We start from the raw sequence: 18,810 nt of genomic DNA, 5'->3' as shown, positions 1-18,810 counted from the left end.
GTAATTTCAGTTGGCCAGAAATTTTATTACTCAACTACTGTTTATTCATAAGCTGAGACAAAGAAGGGCTATTCTATACATAAACTACAGCATTAAAACCTCAAAATTCAAAAAAATATTTTTAAGATAAATTAGTATTATTTACTTAAGTGACAATGAAGTGAAACTCCTTGCCCATTCTGTTTAAACTTCAATATGGAACCTCTGTTTTTATTCTGAAAATAAGAACTAAGTTTAGCCTTTAAAAAATGCAGGCTAAACATTGATTCTGAAGGTATTTGCCACTCACCTTTTCATTAGCCATGGAGTGGTACCACCAGAAGAGCCGTGTGGTGATATAGTAGGCAATGATGACATCTACGGTGTAGTGTTCATGAGCAACCAGGATACAAATGATGCCAGCAGCACTCATTAGCCAGCAAATTAAGTGGTACCACCAAAAATGACGTGGCGAATCTGTGAAACAGGGAGGTGATGGGGAAAAAACACAGCAAAAAGCCATCTATATTATTATAGCAATCCACAAAAGGAAGGAGAAAAAAATTAATTTAAGGTTATTAAATTTGAAAGCGTAATTCATATCACACTGGTACAAACCCCCTGCTTTGACACAGAAAACAAGACTAAAATGATGCAACCTTACTGCAGTGTTCTTACTTTTTAAACTGAACACAAGATGAGTTAGTAAGAAAACACAGCCACCCATTTTCTAGTCAAATTAAGTTCTCCAGTTAAATAGTTGCTAGGATTTGGGATGCAGAGGAAGAGACAGAATTGAGGCAAAACATACACCCAACTTAAATAACCAAAGTGTATGTAATCTTTTCTTTTTACAGCCTATACTCGATTGAATTCAAGTGTCTAGAATTGATACAACCGAGCAGAGATAACAGATTCAACAGAAAGTCACTCATTTTAATTCTTAGGCTTTAACTAATTTGCATGAAGCTTCAGTTCTGTGAAACAAAATACACTGTACAGAAAAGAACAGTATGTGAATTTATATCCTTTAATGAAAGATTTAACAAATGGGAGTGAAGCTATTCAAAATGCATTTAAGCCACTTCAGTGGAAAAGTTCTCCTGCACTTCTTTTCCCACTGAAAAATGCCTTGAGTGTCACAATGACCATTCATAACTTCTGACAGGCTAACTGGCTTCATTTCACTCACAGTGGGAGGTTTTGGCACTTCTTGCCTTGTCGGGCAATGGTCAGCCTTTACTTCCACATAATACCAGCAGAAAAGTTACTGATCTCAACAAGCCTGCCCAGTAGGCTCTCAGAGGCCTGTGCAAAATAGTAACTGTAGGACCACTTTTTGGTGAAAGTGTCAAAACAATAAATTATCTTAACTCTCCCCAAAACACTGCAGATAAAAAAATCAGTAGGTGGAGCTCTTTTTTTTAAGATAGGAAGCCAAGTAATCTCAAGAAGCTGATGAAAACAGCACTGAGCAAGACAGACATACCAAGGCTAAAAATACTGAAAATATGAATAACTGTTCTGGTGAAAAAGGTGGAGTGCAGAGGAGTAAGTGAAAAAATGGCAGAGAATGAAAGGAAGAACAGAGCAAAAACTCCACTAAGCCAGACATAAAAATCCCAGAATGTATCTTACACCAAAGACAGTTATCAAAAGAGCAAAAAAAGCAGCTTCTAATTCAGAGCAATTATAGGGCTTATGTCTTGGTTCGGATAACATTTTGATAATTATATGGGAGGCAAAAACCAGAAGGCTATGCATTTCTCACTTATGGAGCACTGAAATGTTCACAACTTCACTGAAATACATGCCTAACAACTGGGCAGCAGCCAAAGGGCTTATTACAAAAAATTGTATGATGCAATTTTCCCAATCCCTTGTAGTATAAAGCACAGGAGTAAAACTAGCCCAGAGAATATTGGGTTGTCTTCATCTTTCCTGGTACAGTTGAGTATGTGAATAGCATTAAAATGCAATGTAACAGACAAAGCAAGGCAAACAGTAACTATTATTAGGCTATTTTCCTGATATTGCTCTGGTAATTTTGATCAGTTACAAATGCCATTCCCCCAGTAACATTAAATTCACAGGAAAAACCTAGGTCTAAGAATCATCAGACTATAATCAGCATCTTAAATACCTGTTCAAAGAACATCTCAAATCTACAGATTTGGAGTCTATCATATTCAAGAGGCCCTTTCATATTATGTTTTTTGTTTAAGGCAGAATGCAGCACCCTGCATTCCCTCAACATTTTAATAAAAGGAAGGCATCCAACTAATGCTGGTTAGTCTTATTTTTGTTTCAGTGCGAATTACACATTCCCATCAGCCAAGCTAGCATTTGCATAGTTTGGGACACAACAGTAGGAGGGAAGATTCCAACTCCAAATATGTGAACTGAAAAGGGAACTCCCCACTACATATTCATGAGCAGCCAAGCTCCCAGGATAGAAGCACTGCTTACCATGTATTAGATTTAGAAGTCAGTCCTCGGTTCTCTAACACTAAGAGATACTCTGGGTGCAGCACAGAAGATTTTTTCCTCCCATGCCCCAGAGCAATGTAAAGCAAAGGGGGAAACCATAACTGCATCTTCTGCATGCTTGCCAAATTCTTAACTACAAGAAGCATTAAGTAGAAGACTCAAGTACAAGACATCCAAAGAGCATGAATTAACTATTCATTGCTTGCAGTAACTAATGTACAGCACACCTGAGAAAAGTAACTTTGCTTCTGGATGCAGTATAAGTGTGCAATGATGCTGTGTTCAAGCCACAAAATTCCCTACAGTCCCCTGCAGCTAACCTGCACAGAGCTAGTGTGCATAATTAACTACAGTATGTTTTATCCAAAATTTGAATAACCTGTCAACAAACAATGAAAAGCTATCTTGTTTTAATCAACCAATAAACACAAAGATAGAGGTGACATGTTTAGCCACATTAAGCCCTTAAAGCCCACACTTTTAGTCAGCCTTACCCACAGTCCCTGAGAAGGTGATGGAACAGCTCACCCTTGAGGCCACCACACTTAGCATGTGGAAGACAAGGTGATCAGGAGTAGTGAGCATGGATTCACCATAGGGAAATCACGCTTAACCAGTCTGACTGCCTTCAAAATCTGGACAACTGGCTGGATAAATAACAGGAGAGAACTGCATGTTGTCTACATGAACTTCAGAAAGGCTTCTGACACTGTCTCCCATGATGTCCTCACAGACAAAGCTGGACAACTAGTGAGGTGGACTGAGAACTGGCTGAATGGCAGGGCTTGGAGGGTTTTTAATCAGTGGCACAGAGTCTAGTTCAACCCAAAGGTTCATACTGCACCCAGTAGTAACTTACTCATCAACAACTTAGATGAAGGGATAGAGCGCACTCTCAGCAAGTCTGCTGAGGATACAAAGCTCAGAGGAGTGGTGCTGTGCTGCCCTTCAGAAGATCTCAGACACTGAAGAGATGGGCAGAGCAGAATGTTTTGAAACTCAGCAAGGGCAAGTTCAGGGTCCTGCACCTAGAAAGGAAGAACCTGGCGCACCAGTACAGTGTGGGAGCCAACCTGCTGGAAAGCAGCTCAGCTGAGAAGGGCCTGAGGGTCCTGGTAGCCAAGCTGTCCATGAGCAGTGCCCTCATGGCCAAGAAGGGCAGAGCATCCTGCACTATATTAGTAAGATCATTCCCAGCAGGTTGAAGGAGGGGGTCCTGATCCTCCACTCAGCCCTGGTGAGGCCACATCTGGAGTTCCAGGCTCCCTAGTACAAGACAGATGCGGAGCAAGTTCATTGGAGGGCTATGAGGATGATTAGGAAACTGGAGCACCTCTCTTATGAGGAATGACGGAGGAAAATAGGCCTGTTTAGCCTGGAGAAGCATGAGAGGGGACCTCATCAATATCTCTAAGTATCTGAAGGAAGTGTGTCAAGATGACAGAACCAGGCTCTTCTCAGTGGTGCCAAGCAATAGGACAAGAAGCATCAGGCAGGAAACAATGCACAGAAAGTTCTACCTAAGTGTGAGGAAGAACTTGTTTACTGTGCAGGTGACCATGCACTGGAACAGACTGCCCAGAGACGCTATGAAGTCTCCCTCACTGGAAACACTCAGGAACTGTCTAGACAAAATCCTGTGCAATGTGCTCTAGGGAACTCTGCTTGAGCAGAAAGGTTGGGCTAGATAACCTACAGTGGTCCCTTCAAACCTTAACCATTTTATGATTTTACTACAGCCATGGTTCCATTTCCACTCAATTTGTGTTTCACACCCATATAAATACAGTTTGTGTACAAATTGACAAGTAACTTTTGGAGGGCCGTAGTTTTACATGTACTTTTGTCATTTGTTTTCCCAGTACAACAAATATGAACAAGGAAGTGCATTGAAATAGAACCACTTACACTCTTTGATGAACAGATAGACCAGCGTTAGTACTACAGTGTGTCCACTAAACAGGAAGTCTCCACACAGGATGTGCGATCCAGTTATGGATAGACCACCACCAGAAATCAGTCGCAGGATTCTCTGAACCTTTGCCTGAGAGTCTCCATTCAACTAGAACACCAGAAAAATATAAAATAAATTTTAAGATACACCATAAGTGACTCAAGTAAACTTCTTGCCCAAACATGTAGAATCAGGAAGACAGGGATAAAAGGACAAATTATTTTCATTTTCTTTGGCTTTCTTCCACATATTCTTAAACAAATAAGCATGCATTTCAAAATTGACAGGTGATAAAGATCAGTTTGGTAACACTAGCATTCTGTCTATGTTTTCCCAGGTTATTTTAAAATATGCATTGTATGAGAATGAGATGCAGAATATAATGAAAAGTTAAAAATTAAAAATTTGTAAGGTCAGATCTCTCATGACAGCAGTTGACAGAATGTATGAAACCAATTCAAAACCAGTGCAACCTTGCATACCAATTCTGTTATTCTGTTCAGAGCTGACCAGTGTTTCTAATGAGTAAAAACTTCAAACTCACTTCATTTGAGATTTAGTTAAAAACTCAGTCAGGACATACTCGTATTTGGAGGATGTAGATTTTTAAAGCATGCATTAGGACAAGCTCTTTATTTCTCATAGATACTAGGCAAATACTCAGTTTTACCTAGCTGTTTTAAATTAACTCTAGGGAAAAAAAAAAAACACACAACAAGAAAAATAGATGATTGTGTTTTCCATAATCAGAAAAATATTCACATGACAAAAATAATCCAGAAGAATTATCATCAAGTGTTTTTCCAGAGTTCAAGTAATTCATCCTGGTTTAATGCTAGCAAAATGAACTTTCAGCAGAGACATTTGCATATTCCTTTGATTACCTCTTCTCACTCCTCAACAGTCTACTACATAGTCATTCCCCAAGCTATTAGAACAAAACCATTAAATCTTTACAGTAGTGACCATTAAATAAAGCATTTTCAAATAGACACTGATTCATAAGAAGTAATTCATCCACTATATCCCTAAGTTGTCTCAAAGTAGTAGACAACAGCCATGATGCTAGAATTCAAGACTAGAAATCCTATCAAAGAGGTGACAAATTTATCCTCCCACTAAATTGGCAATACTTATTTTCAGTACAGCCAACACGATAGTTTGTTCCAAGGAATTTTAAGTCTACGACTTCTTAGTAACCGAAAGTGGGAGTAACAACTCCTTTATGTCACCACTTAACTCCAGTGTCATTAAATGTTTAAAATATTTTTGTAAAATTATTAGCACATCCATGTTTCTATACCTATCAGTTCATTTACACAACCAAACTCATTTAAGTCACATTCCTATACATTTTGCAGGTTGGAAGCAGAGACAGGTAGCTGACTTCAGGTATGATGATAGCTCTTGACCAAATAGAAACTCGACAAAGCACATGACAATTTGGGTTTCTAAAGGGATACAGCAACAAAAGCTTGCATATCAGCCTATAAATTACAATATTGACCTTGGGTATCCCACCATATAAGAAAAAATACTGCTGCAGTATTAAGAGTGATTAGCTTGAGCCTCAGAAGCAAGTTGATTGATTTAGTAGCAGCACTATTTCAACCTAAGATGTTCTGAAAGGGAGCACCCAACTGCATCAACAACTTGAGGCTCTTTCCGTATCACACAAGTTTTGGTTTATCACTACCTATGTTTCTGAAGACATCAACTGGAAGTAATTTGTGTTATTAAGTAATACCTGAAACACTACCTTCAATTTGTTCTAAGGAGCCATCAGGACTGATGCAGAGACTAAGGCAAGATGCAAGAGGCAAAGGCTCTTACCTTTGGCGCACACTGAAAATGCATTCCAGGCACAGGTAAGGTGGTAACGTACATGGTAATACAGCGGTACAGATACAAAGTTCCTATTATAAAAAAGAACCTGCGTCCCACTATTGATCTGAAAGTAAGGAAAGGGGGAAAATGATTGAGTACAAAGTTTATGTGCAGGATATTTAACAGTTACGGAGCTCTAGCTTCACTAGGTAGCTAAATCCTTAGAATGAAAGCAGCTCTTCACCATACACTTCTCTGAATCAAATACTAAAAAGTCCTTCTTCAGCTTTTAGTCTTGTTAGCTCCTTATAGTGCAAAGCTACCACCAATTTAACATGCCCTCAATCTAATTTACAGGTGCAGTCAGGCAGTTTTCCTCAACTCAATGACCTCCTCTTTTTAGTCCCATACTATAACCACATTCTTGACTTAAATATACATAGTTTAAGCAAATGAAGACACAGGAGAAAACTTCTATCTAGCCGTAGAGGACAGTGGGTTCTTCCTCAAATTTGGAAGAGATTTTCTTACATCACTACTTCCTCAGTTTAAACACCTCCACATCAGTAAACATGCTTTGAAAAGCCCAATCTCAGAATAAAGTTGACTAGTACAACATAGGTGTCAGAAATCCAGAATTAAAAAACATTATTCAATAATCAGAAAACCTGTATTTCCATATGTATCATGGACACTAGAACATTTTGTAAACAAGCCATCCCTTTGTTATTTTCCTGCCAGCCCTATTCTACAACATTGTTATGGATTTTAATGTACAGAATCACAGAATAATGAGGTTGGATGAGACCTCCAAGATCATCGAGTCCAATCCATGCCCTAATACCTCAACTAGACCATGGTACCAAGTGCTATGTCTAGTCTTTCTTTAAACCTTCTACCACCTCTCTGGGCAGACCATTCCAGTACTTTATTATTCTTTCCATGAAAAACTTTTTCCTAATATCCAACCTATACCTTCCTTGACACAGCTTGAGACAGCATCCTCTTTTTCAGTCAGTTGCTGCCTGGTGGAAGAGACCAACCCCCACCTGTCTACAACCTCCTTTCAGGAAGTTGTAGAGAGTGATAAGGTCACCTCTGAGTTTCCTTTTCTCTAGGCTAAACAACCCTAGTTCCCTCAATTGTTCCTCACAAAGGCTTGTGTTCCAAACCCCTCACCAACCTTGTTGCCCTCCTCTGGACACACTCAAGCAATGTCCTTCCTAAATGTCTCAATGTCCTTCCTAAACGGAGGGGCCCAGAACTATACAGTTTCTTGTCTCCAAAGTGAGCAATAAAAACATACAGCAGAGAAAAGAAAATACTGCTGACTTACTTGTATCTAAGAAACAACCACTGGAATATCCATAATCCAAGTAGTATCATTCCATTTATTTCTGATACAGAAAAAGCCCATTTCACACGATCAATGTAATCAAAAAATTTGTCAGGCAAGGGAGGGCTTAGCTCCTTTGGAGGTACTCTCTCATGGACCACAGTGATCATGACAGTTGTTAAAATCAAGTTGAAGAGAGCATAGACAAAGGCAATGCCTGTTTTCCACCATTCCAGAGGAAATTTGTTCCTAGATTCAGCAGGCATAGCAATCTGGATGTAATCAGGATACTTCTTTGCTGTTTTTCGCAAGCCATTAGACAAGCCCTTTGGTTTGCTAGTGCCATTTTTGTTCTCTTCACTGACTGAGAGAGTTGGTCGTGAGTAGCCATTAGAAGTGTCATTTGGTTGACCCTCCATATGCTCTTCAAGCTTTGCTGTCTCAATGGTATTCATTTCCAAGCTGTATGGCCGAAGTGGATTTGTTAGTGACCAATTTCCAGGCTCTCTGAACCCTGTTATTCCTCAAAGTCCAATGTTCTTGTTCCTAGATGACTTCTGTAGAACACTAAAATGTGTCCATTGTGCTTTCAAAGGAATTTGTGAAGACAAATCTTGCTTCTAGTGAATCATCTGCAAAAAAAACCCAAAACACTGAGGACCTTCATAACTAGTAATGTGACAGTAGACAAAATCTTATTCTCAGAATAGGCATTTTTTAAGTATTTAAGTTCCATCCAAGTCTACTTACAAATACAGTTAAAAGGCAACGTAGAGGTAGATCATTACTGTGAAATAATTCAAGCTGACTCCTGCTGAGTAATTTGATAAATCTCATATTAGTTTAAGAACTACTACCAACTTAGGCTTGGTTTTTTTAAAGGACAAGATCCACAGACTTTAATGATCATGACATCACTTGCTTTATCAGTTGTCAGAATTAAGACTAATCCATATTTGCAGCAACATTGAATTTTACTGCTTAGAGATATTCCACGCAAAATATCCTGGTTTTGACCACAGGGTTGCTACAGATATTAATATGGGTTGTCCATAAAGATCAGACAATTTTGTTCGTTCAGGTGATGGGACAAAAAACAGAAGGGCATTACAGAATTTGATTTTGTAAGGCATAAATTAATTTAGATTCATCTAGAAAATCTACTCAATAGATAGCTCCATCAAATTTCATTAGATCTACATGAGGATTCCATCAAGTCAAAAAAGCATTTATATAGCCACTGTAATACCCACTAAATGTCTGAAACTTCAGATAACTGAGAAATATACCCCTGGATTAGATTCTTAGTTATGGTACACTATACATAGAACAGATGACAAATGAACCTGTGTTTGTCCTTTAGGTACTTAAAAAAAAATCTATTTAGATAGTTTTTAGACAGGAACAAATAGAAGGAGTCATTATTACTCGGGATTTATTTCAGGCTACATTTGTTAATTCATAAAAGTTTTGTAAGATAAAAAAACAGGTAAGCATGTATGTTTTATAACAACATTTTCAACAATGAGAAAAGAATGAAGTTCATCTCCAGAGAACAGACATTGCTCTAGCAAAAATAAAGGTCATTTCCCCATCTTTAAAGTTCCTTGAAACCACTTACTCACCATAGCTGTGGTGTACCTATTTTTCTTACTCTTCTCCTTTGCCAGCTCCTATGGCAAAAATAGTATTACCATGTAAAAATTGCTCCCTATCTACCAGTAAACTGTAATTCTCTTATTTTAGTAGTTCCTCTAAGAGAAGTTCAGCACTGCTACCCCTCACATCTCTGCATGCCAACACAGGCTGCCAGTTCGCCATACTTTACGTAAAATTAAGTCGTCATGATGGCAGCTAGAGCTGCCAGTCTCCCCAACCACACACCACAGAATTTGTCTTAAGAACATGCAACCTGCTTAGAGGACAATCTAAAACCAAAAGAACCTGGAAAGTTAAGCAATTGTGTTTTGGTCCCTCCAGCCTCATCCCACCCAAACAGCGAAGACATTTAACATGGTCAGCACATAAATCCCACTGATTTCCTGGGTGCTGCTCCAACCACTGAAAAAGAGAAGGGGTAAAAGTGAGATTCACACAAATAATACTGAAATAGCTAAGAAGCATTTCTAAATTTATCCCTCAGCATTGTTTCTGAAATCCACTGTCATTTGTTGACCTTCTCTAAATTCCTGATCAACAAGTGTATGATAACTATTCACACACAGCACATACAAACAAACACTCTAGAAAACAAGTGGTGATTTTGGATGCTTTTTCTCCCTCTTAGCAATCATATTGTGATGATCTCTGCATCTCTAAGTAAAGGGCATGTTTAACCCATCAGCCAGGCAACAGCCTCTCTGATGCTTCCTACAACTAAAAATACTCTTTTAGAGCATCTACAAAACCAACAGCCTTACTCAAAGCTAGAGCAGAATAACATTTTAAGTTTCACAAGTCTTTTTCTTAACACACACACTCTTCTATTCCTTCTGTCTACTAAAGCTAAGCATATAACAGAACACTTTAGTGACAGTATAGAAAATATCTGAACCTGTCTACTTGCTTATGCTTTGGAATCCATGTACCTCACATTCATCTAAGTCAAGACCCCACTTCTCACCATTGCTACATATAGAAGTCACTGAGGCAGCAATCAGCAAAACCTGGTAAATTTTACATCCTGCGCAGTTGAAACACTATTAGAATTACACATTTACTGAGAGCGAACTACCTTAGTTATTTCTTTCTCTTCCCCATATATACCTAACACCACTAGTGACATAAGCAAAAGAAAAATTTTACTTTCAGATGTTTAATGACATCCAACTAAACCTTAAAGATCAAAGAGTATCTGACGTGCAGATAAACAATAACCTAAAAAGTAGAGTGGTGCTCATGTTCTCATATTAACTTATTAAGCAAAACAATTATAGCTACAGCTTGCAGGAGAAAGTGGTGTTCCTTTCTGGTACTTTTAAAAGGATTTCAAGGCATATTGATCTACCATTTCTGATGGCTCATCAAGATTATTTCAAGCAGAGTGCATACTGTGGTCAAAAGTTTGTTTACATTGATAATTAAAGGTGCTACATATCATCTGATGAGGGATCTGTAAGAAGGTAAGTGCTTCCCTTTATAGTACCTTTTCAACCTCTTTCTCCCGTAGTCTAAAAGAAATTAGCAAGCCTATTGATGAAAAAGACAAAAGCCACTCTTGAAGCTTTCAATCCCTTGCTGCCAATCTGACTGGCCAGAGAAGTGACAGATACAGAGTACCAACATCCTAATCATCCTCTGCTCCTGGCTGTAAAAGGAACTCCCCAGAAGTACACATGTTTTTCTGCCAAGTTCCAGTCCCCAATTCAAATATCCATTCACATACTCATAAGGGGTGTGGCTCCTTCTAGCTTCATGTTGTCTTTATGTTTAGTTAGATAAAATATCCATTTGGTTTTTTGGTCAAATCCAAAACATCCCCGTATCAAAACCAGAAGGTGCCCATAAACTTGCTAGTGGAAGGCCTTAGAATTCTTCAGCAACCAGGCAACAATGCTTAGATCTAGCCATCTTGCCAACACCTAGGTATGAAAAGCACACGAAATTGCTCTGAAGGAGCAACTACTGGGGAAGTCTCAAACTCACACAAAACTGGCCAAGTACCCCAAAAGGATAAATAAAATTCCTATAAGGGATACATCTAGGTTTTAGGAACAAGTTTTATTTTTGGAACCACTTCTATACCTTCTAAAAATAAATGTTACCTCATCAAGAAGCATAGCTTCTTAACCAGCAACTTTACAGCAGAAATCATAATTGCCTCAAGGAACAACATCTTTCAAAGAAAATCTTAGGGATTAAAAAGATGCTAAAAGAGGAAGGGTCCTAACTTTTTATTCTGAGCTCCTACTCACTCCCATGCAAATAGCTCCCTTAGTTTTCTGCATCCCCATTTGACTGTCATGTGAAAGAAAACAGTTCACAGGGGGCACAGCTTTGAGAAAAGCATAGGAAAGCCTGTCTGCATTTGGCTCTTTATGCTAGAACTTAAGAATAACATGGAGTTTTATTTAGCTTGTTAGTCATCTGATTTTTATGTAAAGGTCATTTTCACATAAAGTTAGCTCACAACTGGTATTTCTCATCCAATATTGGAATTTCAACATTTCTCAAAATGTGTTTATTTTTGTAATTTAGGAAGGACTGAATAGTCACAATTTGCACAGGGCATTCAAATAAGCAGTTCTTAACCTGCTGTTCCAATACTATTGGAAAAAGAGTATCCAAAACAGTGAGACTGATCTATTCTGACAGTAAGGGAAGCTATACTTTATTTTCATATACAAGATGGGAAAGATTTTTAGGCAGTACTGTTTTTAAGCATCATTCACTTTTGTTAAGACTGGCTTAAACATTTAATAGAGCTGTATTCTTGTATTTGGTAGCTGCAGAAAAAGGGTATGTAAAAAAACTACAAATTGAAGTAACATGAGAGAATATTTTCATACATTTTTATCTACATCACAATTACTGGGAAACAATTGTTAGTTAGATTGTATTACAGTCAATCAAATTTTTAGGACTACCCATGGAACTAGAATGAAAAAAGAAGCCAGGATACTGCTGTTATCTAGACAGCAATGAATAAAAACTTGTTTTTAGGGGTTTCTCCTTAGTTTTTATTTTTGAAAGTATTCCAGGTCTCAGTTAATTTCTACAGTATCCCTTCTCCCAGGCTATATGTACATCACACAGCACACAGACCACTGGGAGGAATAAAAAAGAAACCTATCACCATCCAAAACCTCCAAAAGAAAACTGCTGTGATGCTGAAGAACTGCAAGTAGAACAAAGCTGGATTACTGAAGAACAGTTCATTATCATCACATTATCACTTGCAATAAATGTTAACTTTTTAATAAAAAGCATTAACTACTTACTACATATAAAATTCTTTTCAGCAGTAGAAATAGAGCAGTTACTCCCTCTACCTTGAGAGAGAGATTTTGCAAGTTCCTCATTTAGGATTATTAAGGTACTAACGGAAGACATCTTTTAAGGACTAAATCCCTACACTTGCCTAAATAGAGGAGAAAAACTTCAAGGTTACATGTTATCTATTTATACAAACCAAGTTGTAAGTTGTATCACACCTCTTAATAGTAAAAAGTATGTTAGGTTCCATTTTCCTAGTTAATTCGTTATCCAGTGTGTTCTACAGAAGTGCCAGGTTTCTGAAACTGTATGTCCCAAGAAACACAAAAAACATTCACAGCATCACAGAATGGTGTGGGTTGAAAATGACCTTAAAGACCAGCCCTCCTGCCATGAGCAGGGATGCCCTCTGCTAGACCAAGTCCTCAAAGCCCCATCCAACCTGGCCCCACTAACTAGGCAAGCAAGGAAAAAAAAAGTATCTTTAAGCTCTTTTATAATTTTGAACACTGATGAGTAGGTTCCCCTTAACTGCATGAAGGCATCTTCAAACTCTTGAACCATTTGGTCCCCAGACACCAAAGGACTGTATTTGATAAGTAAGAGTCTGATGTCCTTTAAAGGTGTCACCATGACATGCCTAGATTTTCCTTGTGATTATTATTACCCTTATCTTTCAAGAAACAAGATCACAATAGTTGTCAAATATTTGCTACCTTTTAGTGCTACTGTAACTCATTCTGGAAACAATCCACATGTATATGACAAAGTTGGTTTTATTTGCAGGTTAACAGTCTTGCCAAAACACGTGTTTTCAGAATCATCAGTCATACATTTTTAGAACCAGCAGAACAAACAGAACCATTCAAGCTAGAAGAAACCTCAGGAGGTCTCTGGGCCTCTGGCCAGGATCAGCAATGACTCAGGGTTTCAATCCAGCTGTACTTTTTAATGCTTACAAATATTCACAACCACCCCACGCAGCCTGTTCCACCGCATGGTTGCTCTCACAGTGGAAGTTGGATGGTTATTTTTGTTGTTTTAGTGTTTTGTTTGTTTTTGAATTGTTAAATCTACTGTATCTACTTCTTATTAGAAGCTACAGCCTTTGTACCTCATTTTCCCACTACTGTGAAGAGCCTGGCCCCAGTGTTCCTGATGGCATCCTTGCAGGTATGAAGGGGCTGCAGTCAGGTACCTCTGAGACTGCTCTTCTTCAGGCTGAAGTAACTCAGGCTCCCCCAGCCTCCCCTCCCAGGGCCTGTGCTCCAGCCTCCTGACCACCCTGATGGTCCCTCTGCTGGGCTTGCTGCCAGTTCATGTTTTTCCTGGATCAAGGACCAAAAAACAGATACAGTATTCTAGACACAGCTAGGTAATACTGAACAGAGAGAAATGATCACTTCTGTACAAATAATGACTCTGCTCCTATTAAATACAGCTCAGACAGTGTCTGGCTCATAACCTTCTTCTATTCATTAGAAAAGACGATTATAAACACTGTACAAAGCGTGGAAGTCACTGTACTACCTCAGTCTCACCAGGCAAAAGAATGCCAAAAACAAGTGCCAAAATAAGCCTCTGGATCATGCTTTTATGTGCAGGCTGGCTTCTCATTGCTACACTTGCATTCTGCTAGAGCTTCACAGACACTGCTGAAAAGCCACTATCCAAAGCAAGGTTCTTCTCAAAGAGACAGCAAGGTCTAAAGATTTGTTAAGAGCCTAGCAGCACATCTGATGCCTCACATCTTTCCTAGCTGACACAGAGTTGCAGACACTGGCTGTGAGGTGGGGGGATCCAGTACAGGAGGCAGGAATGTTTTAGCCTGTTTTGTGAAATCCTCCACCTAGTTACCAAGGGTAAAGGTTGCACTTCATAATGGAAAGTCAGACCCAGAGATTAGTCACCACTTTCGGTACAGGGCAGTGAGGAGTCACAGTGACTAATGTGTGCTTTAAAATGACTGTGCTACAGCTTATCAGCCATCAGGCAGCTAGAAGAGGAAGTCACATACTCAGTAAATTTATCAGTGATATACCCTAAAAATATTTGAGTCATTATTAAGAAGATAATGCCTGTCAAATTTTTCCCCTATGCTATTTCCAAAAAGCAGTCCTGCCAACTCCAAAATAAGATACCACATTTATGAGAACATTCTAGTGTGTTTTCTGCAGCAACAAGAACCTTCCTCCTAGAAGTTTAAAGCAAGACAACAGTAATTGCTTAAATCTGCAGAGCATTTTACAGTAGCAGCAGTAATACACGTGCAAGTTGCACAATCCAGAGAAAAGGTACTTTAGCACCGAGGTGTACACAAAGGCTCATACCTCACACCTCACATTTAAAAAGCCTGAAACAGACAATAGTCCTTGCAAAGCACATGACTAATGCTCACCCCACATGAGTTCTTAGGACAGAGCATATTTAAAACTATGTAGTATCATACTATAAGCTGGTTTCACATATCCCTCAGTTCACCCAGCACATTACAAATTGTGATTCTGTATTATATAGCAGCAACACTTGCTGTATTCAGAGGCTCAAGGAGTGAAAACATACCCTTTCAGAAACACCAATATCTGTACAACCACACACCCCCTTACCTTAAGGTATTCTGACCAATGTTTTACCCCCTATATCAACAACAGAAGTCTAGCACACTACACACTGCAAAACTGGTCATGAAACAATCAATGACTAGCTTCTCCTCTCTTCTCCAGAAGAACAGCTTGCTCAACTCTGTGTTGATGCAGTTCCCTGGAAAGCTTTATGAATATTAGTTAAGGAGGACGATGCTGACATAATACATCATCTACTGCTCACAATAAACAGAGTGACTAAAACTCATCAAGAAACATGATGTAGTCCCTATTTTGGTCTTCCCCTCTACCTTCTTGCCACGCCTACCACCAAGCAGCAACAGCCTAAGGCTCTCACATCACAAACAGCACCCCCAGTCAAATAGAGATGGGAATACACAGATCTCTCATTCAACCCGTTTGTTTACAGGCTCAGACATCCAAATCTACATCCAGCTCATACACTAGATGGTTCCCTCCCACCTTCCCCTCCCTCCCCCCCAGCTTTTCTTGACACACTTTCAGAACTAAAACCTGGTAAAATTTAATTCTAACACCAAGAAGTTAAGAGTACTGAGCAATTTCAGCACTTACCATGATCAGTGCAGGCACGTCTACTTAGGGGATTAGCAGAGCAGCAAAGAACCCTTTCATAATATACTCTCCAAGTTTCCAGTTTGCAATAAGCAAAATTGTATCAAGCTTCCTATATGTAAGTGGGTTTTTCACTTAAGTTCTACACATCAGCTTGAAGCACTACACAGTTAAAAAAAGGCATCACAACCTAAGCTTCCAATGCAGTCCCATGGTTTTCTTTAAACTCGAACAAGTATTCCATTAGCTCAAAGCTTTCTATTAATAGAAGAAAATACTTTCCACATTATACTGACAAGAAAAAACATTTCCTTTTTATATTATTTAATTCAGGAAAGACACTGTTTAACTTTAAATACTAAACACTTAAGTACTATGCACTTCAACACTTCCTTCTTCATTTTTGTTTCTGCCACAGACTGACAAAAGAACACTCACTTCCCTGGGATAATCACTTCTCTTGCCTGGCAAACTATCTCCCCACAACACAAGGTATCACTGTTAAATAAATTTTCTGAGAGGATGGTAACAGTGGGACAGCAGTAGAAAATAATAATTATAATCTAAAACCTTTCTGTAATACCTTTCCCAGATATTTTGCTATCTCCATTTCAGCCTCACCCTAGAGGTCAGAAAAAGAGGCCAAGAATCCTATTAATGTGTTTTTACTCCTTTTAATGTGTTTTAGCCCCTCACAGAGCTACTATTTAAGAACCTAACTAAACATTTCCAAAATAATTCAAACCTCCCTTCATTATTCCCTGCTGAACTGCAGCCTTCGGTAAGAACAACCCTGCATTGAACACCAAGGCAATAACGAAATTTCTTTATGCCAAGCCGCTCATGAGACTCAGCATAGAGGCTTTCACCATTCACAGCAATGCTTTCATTTATTTGCCTTCCCCTTTTCACCTAATAGTTTGAGAATTCTATTGCTTTTTAAAAAGCTTTTAAAAAGGATTTAAAGAACCAAGTTAGTCAGAAAAGAAGGAAATTGATGATGTTCAAGTTGCCAGTTACTAAAACGGCAAGACTAGAACTATTTCTGCAGGAAAACAGCTGAATAGTATCTTTAGCATTGCTCCTAAAAAGCTATCCTTAAGAGTCTTACACTGTAAGATCACAGAACTCCTTTGTAACATCTACATCGTGCCCATGCACACACAACTAAAAAGGTACAAATTAAATTAATGACTGAAATTACATTGATCTTATCCTACCAGTTGGTAAAACCTGTCATGAAAGTACTGAGGTGACTCTCAATCTACACAGAATGATTTGTATTACACTATATCATCACGTACTTCAAGGAGCAACTTCCACACCTTAAGCTACGTGTTGTGCTCAAGGAAGGCTTTCGGTCATCACTGAACCTATTATCTTTAGAAGTATAAGCAAGCAAATGATCACTCAAACCAATCAAGTCTGAATGTGAAGTGGAAATACAAGCTGGCCAATCAAACTGCCTGCTAAATGGCATTCATACTAGCTGCACAGTGTGCTGCACTGAACATAATTTATTTTCCATTTCTTCATTTAATTAACACTACTGTCACTTTAAATTTTGAGTCAAGATACTATTGCCACAGAAAAAAAACCACAAGCTGGAAACCAGGACCACTTCTGACCTTTGTCTTACTGTCCATGAAAATTTTTGGGACAGAAGAAATAAAGAGTGTGTGATCAAAAAATGTTTCAGGAAGGACAGTTGGAAAAATTGATTTCCAAACGTATATCATAATTCTTGGTCACATTTTCATGGGAGGTTCTAGAACTAAAGCTTACATAAAAATAGAAAGCATTTTATTAAAATTATCCAAAAAGCATTTTATGGTATTCTTATCCTGATGTCCAGCAGACATCTATATACACATTGATTTGGGAAGAGGAAGGGAGGCCAAAGAGGTGCCACATAGACTAGCTGAAATGTGGAGGGACAAACAGATTCTATAAACCATTCCCCAGTCAGAACTGCAGCCAACAGAACTGTTTAAGACAAAGGAAGTCTCATCTCTAGACTCCCTGAGACCAGTGATGTTGTGAATGGGTGCTAAGTAACCATGGTGTAAAGTAAATAAGTGGTGAATCAACCAATTCCACATGATCAGTTACAAAAGTCTAAGGGCAGAACTAAGTGTTCAGATGGAAATAGTACCAATCAGTTTTAAAAGAAGAGAATGCAGAATGTGGCAAAATTAGGGCACAGTAATAACAATTATTCTGGTCTACCAACTGTCTTTTTTTCCATGGAGGAGGGCACTATCTTATTACATACCACTATTTCTGCTGCACTCCTGCATAAGTTTTCCTCAAAAATACCAAATATGTCAAGAGATCTGCATCTATCAGCAAGGACAGACTACATTCTGGCTTTATAAGTAACCTTCTAAATTTAGGACAAATTGGCATAATCTAAGAAAATTGTTGTCTAGAGCATAACTTGAAATCTAGACACAATAGTGGCTTGGATTTCAAGAGCTTTCATTAACATAGCACTACAGTAACCAAGGCCACTCTTAAAGGACTTACCTAGCTAAATGCAGGCCAGTACAAGGGCTTGCACAACACAGCCTCTGCTAAAACCAGCTCTTCCAGGAACAGCTCCTGCATGGTCATTTTGCAGCCAGAGCTACTGCACAGGCCTTTGCTCTCAGCTACTCTCCTCTGAGTATCATCTTGCCAGGAGTAAGACAGCACATCCAAGTAGCAGTGGCACCAAGACTGCCCTAAGTTCAAATCTGTTCTAGAGAGGCAGCAAAGGGAATGAAGAAAAGTCTCACAGGGATTTACCCTAGAAGGTCCCCGTGTCAGTTGCACTTGAGCACTACTTTAAAAGGTGGGTAACTTCACCATTTCAAAGGTGCACAATTGAAGCACAGAACAGTCACATGACAAGGACAATATTAAACACGTGAATACCACACCCCGCATGACAGACATTGTATAACAAGAAACACCTCCACAGGAGCAATCACCGGTATGCAGAGGAGGGAGGCAGCTGCCTTCTACACTAATGCAAGCCAATTAAGAAGAAATCAAAAAACCCACATTACATTAGGCTACAACCACAACACATGAGGTGTGCTAAGATGTTAATGACAGCTGGGGCAGAC

At 38.8% G+C, this 18,810-nt stretch overlaps 1 protein-coding gene across 5 annotated transcripts in view; it reads right to left on the bottom strand.

The window, feature by feature from the left end:
* SGMS2 (sphingomyelin synthase 2) overlaps positions 1–18,810 on the bottom strand; it is a 56,636-nt gene that overhangs the window by 11,315 nt on the left and 26,511 nt on the right. For 4 of the 5 annotated variants that reach the window (XM_069013313.1, XM_069013310.1, XM_069013312.1 and 1 more), the window contains exons 2-5: positions 7,587–8,218; positions 6,257–6,374; positions 4,378–4,531; positions 290–456 (exon numbers count right to left, since the gene is read on the bottom strand). In XM_069013313.1, coding sequence (XP_068869414.1) covers positions 290–456; positions 4,378–4,531; positions 6,257–6,374; positions 7,587–8,041 — 894 coding nt within the window. In that variant the 5' untranslated portion in view covers positions 8,042–8,218. Of the gene's footprint in view, positions 1–289; positions 457–4,377; positions 4,532–6,256; positions 6,375–7,586; positions 8,219–9,211; positions 10,467–18,810 lie in introns of those variants that run through there. The other variant, XM_069013311.1, reaches the window with a different exon arrangement.

Source organism: Aphelocoma coerulescens, chromosome 4 (genome assembly GCF_041296385.1).
Source record: "Aphelocoma coerulescens isolate FSJ_1873_10779 chromosome 4, UR_Acoe_1.0, whole genome shotgun sequence".
Taxonomy (NCBI): domain Eukaryota; kingdom Metazoa; phylum Chordata; class Aves; order Passeriformes; family Corvidae; genus Aphelocoma; species Aphelocoma coerulescens.
The sequence above is the reverse complement of the archived record's forward strand: the minus strand, read 5'-3'. Positions and strand labels throughout refer to the sequence as shown.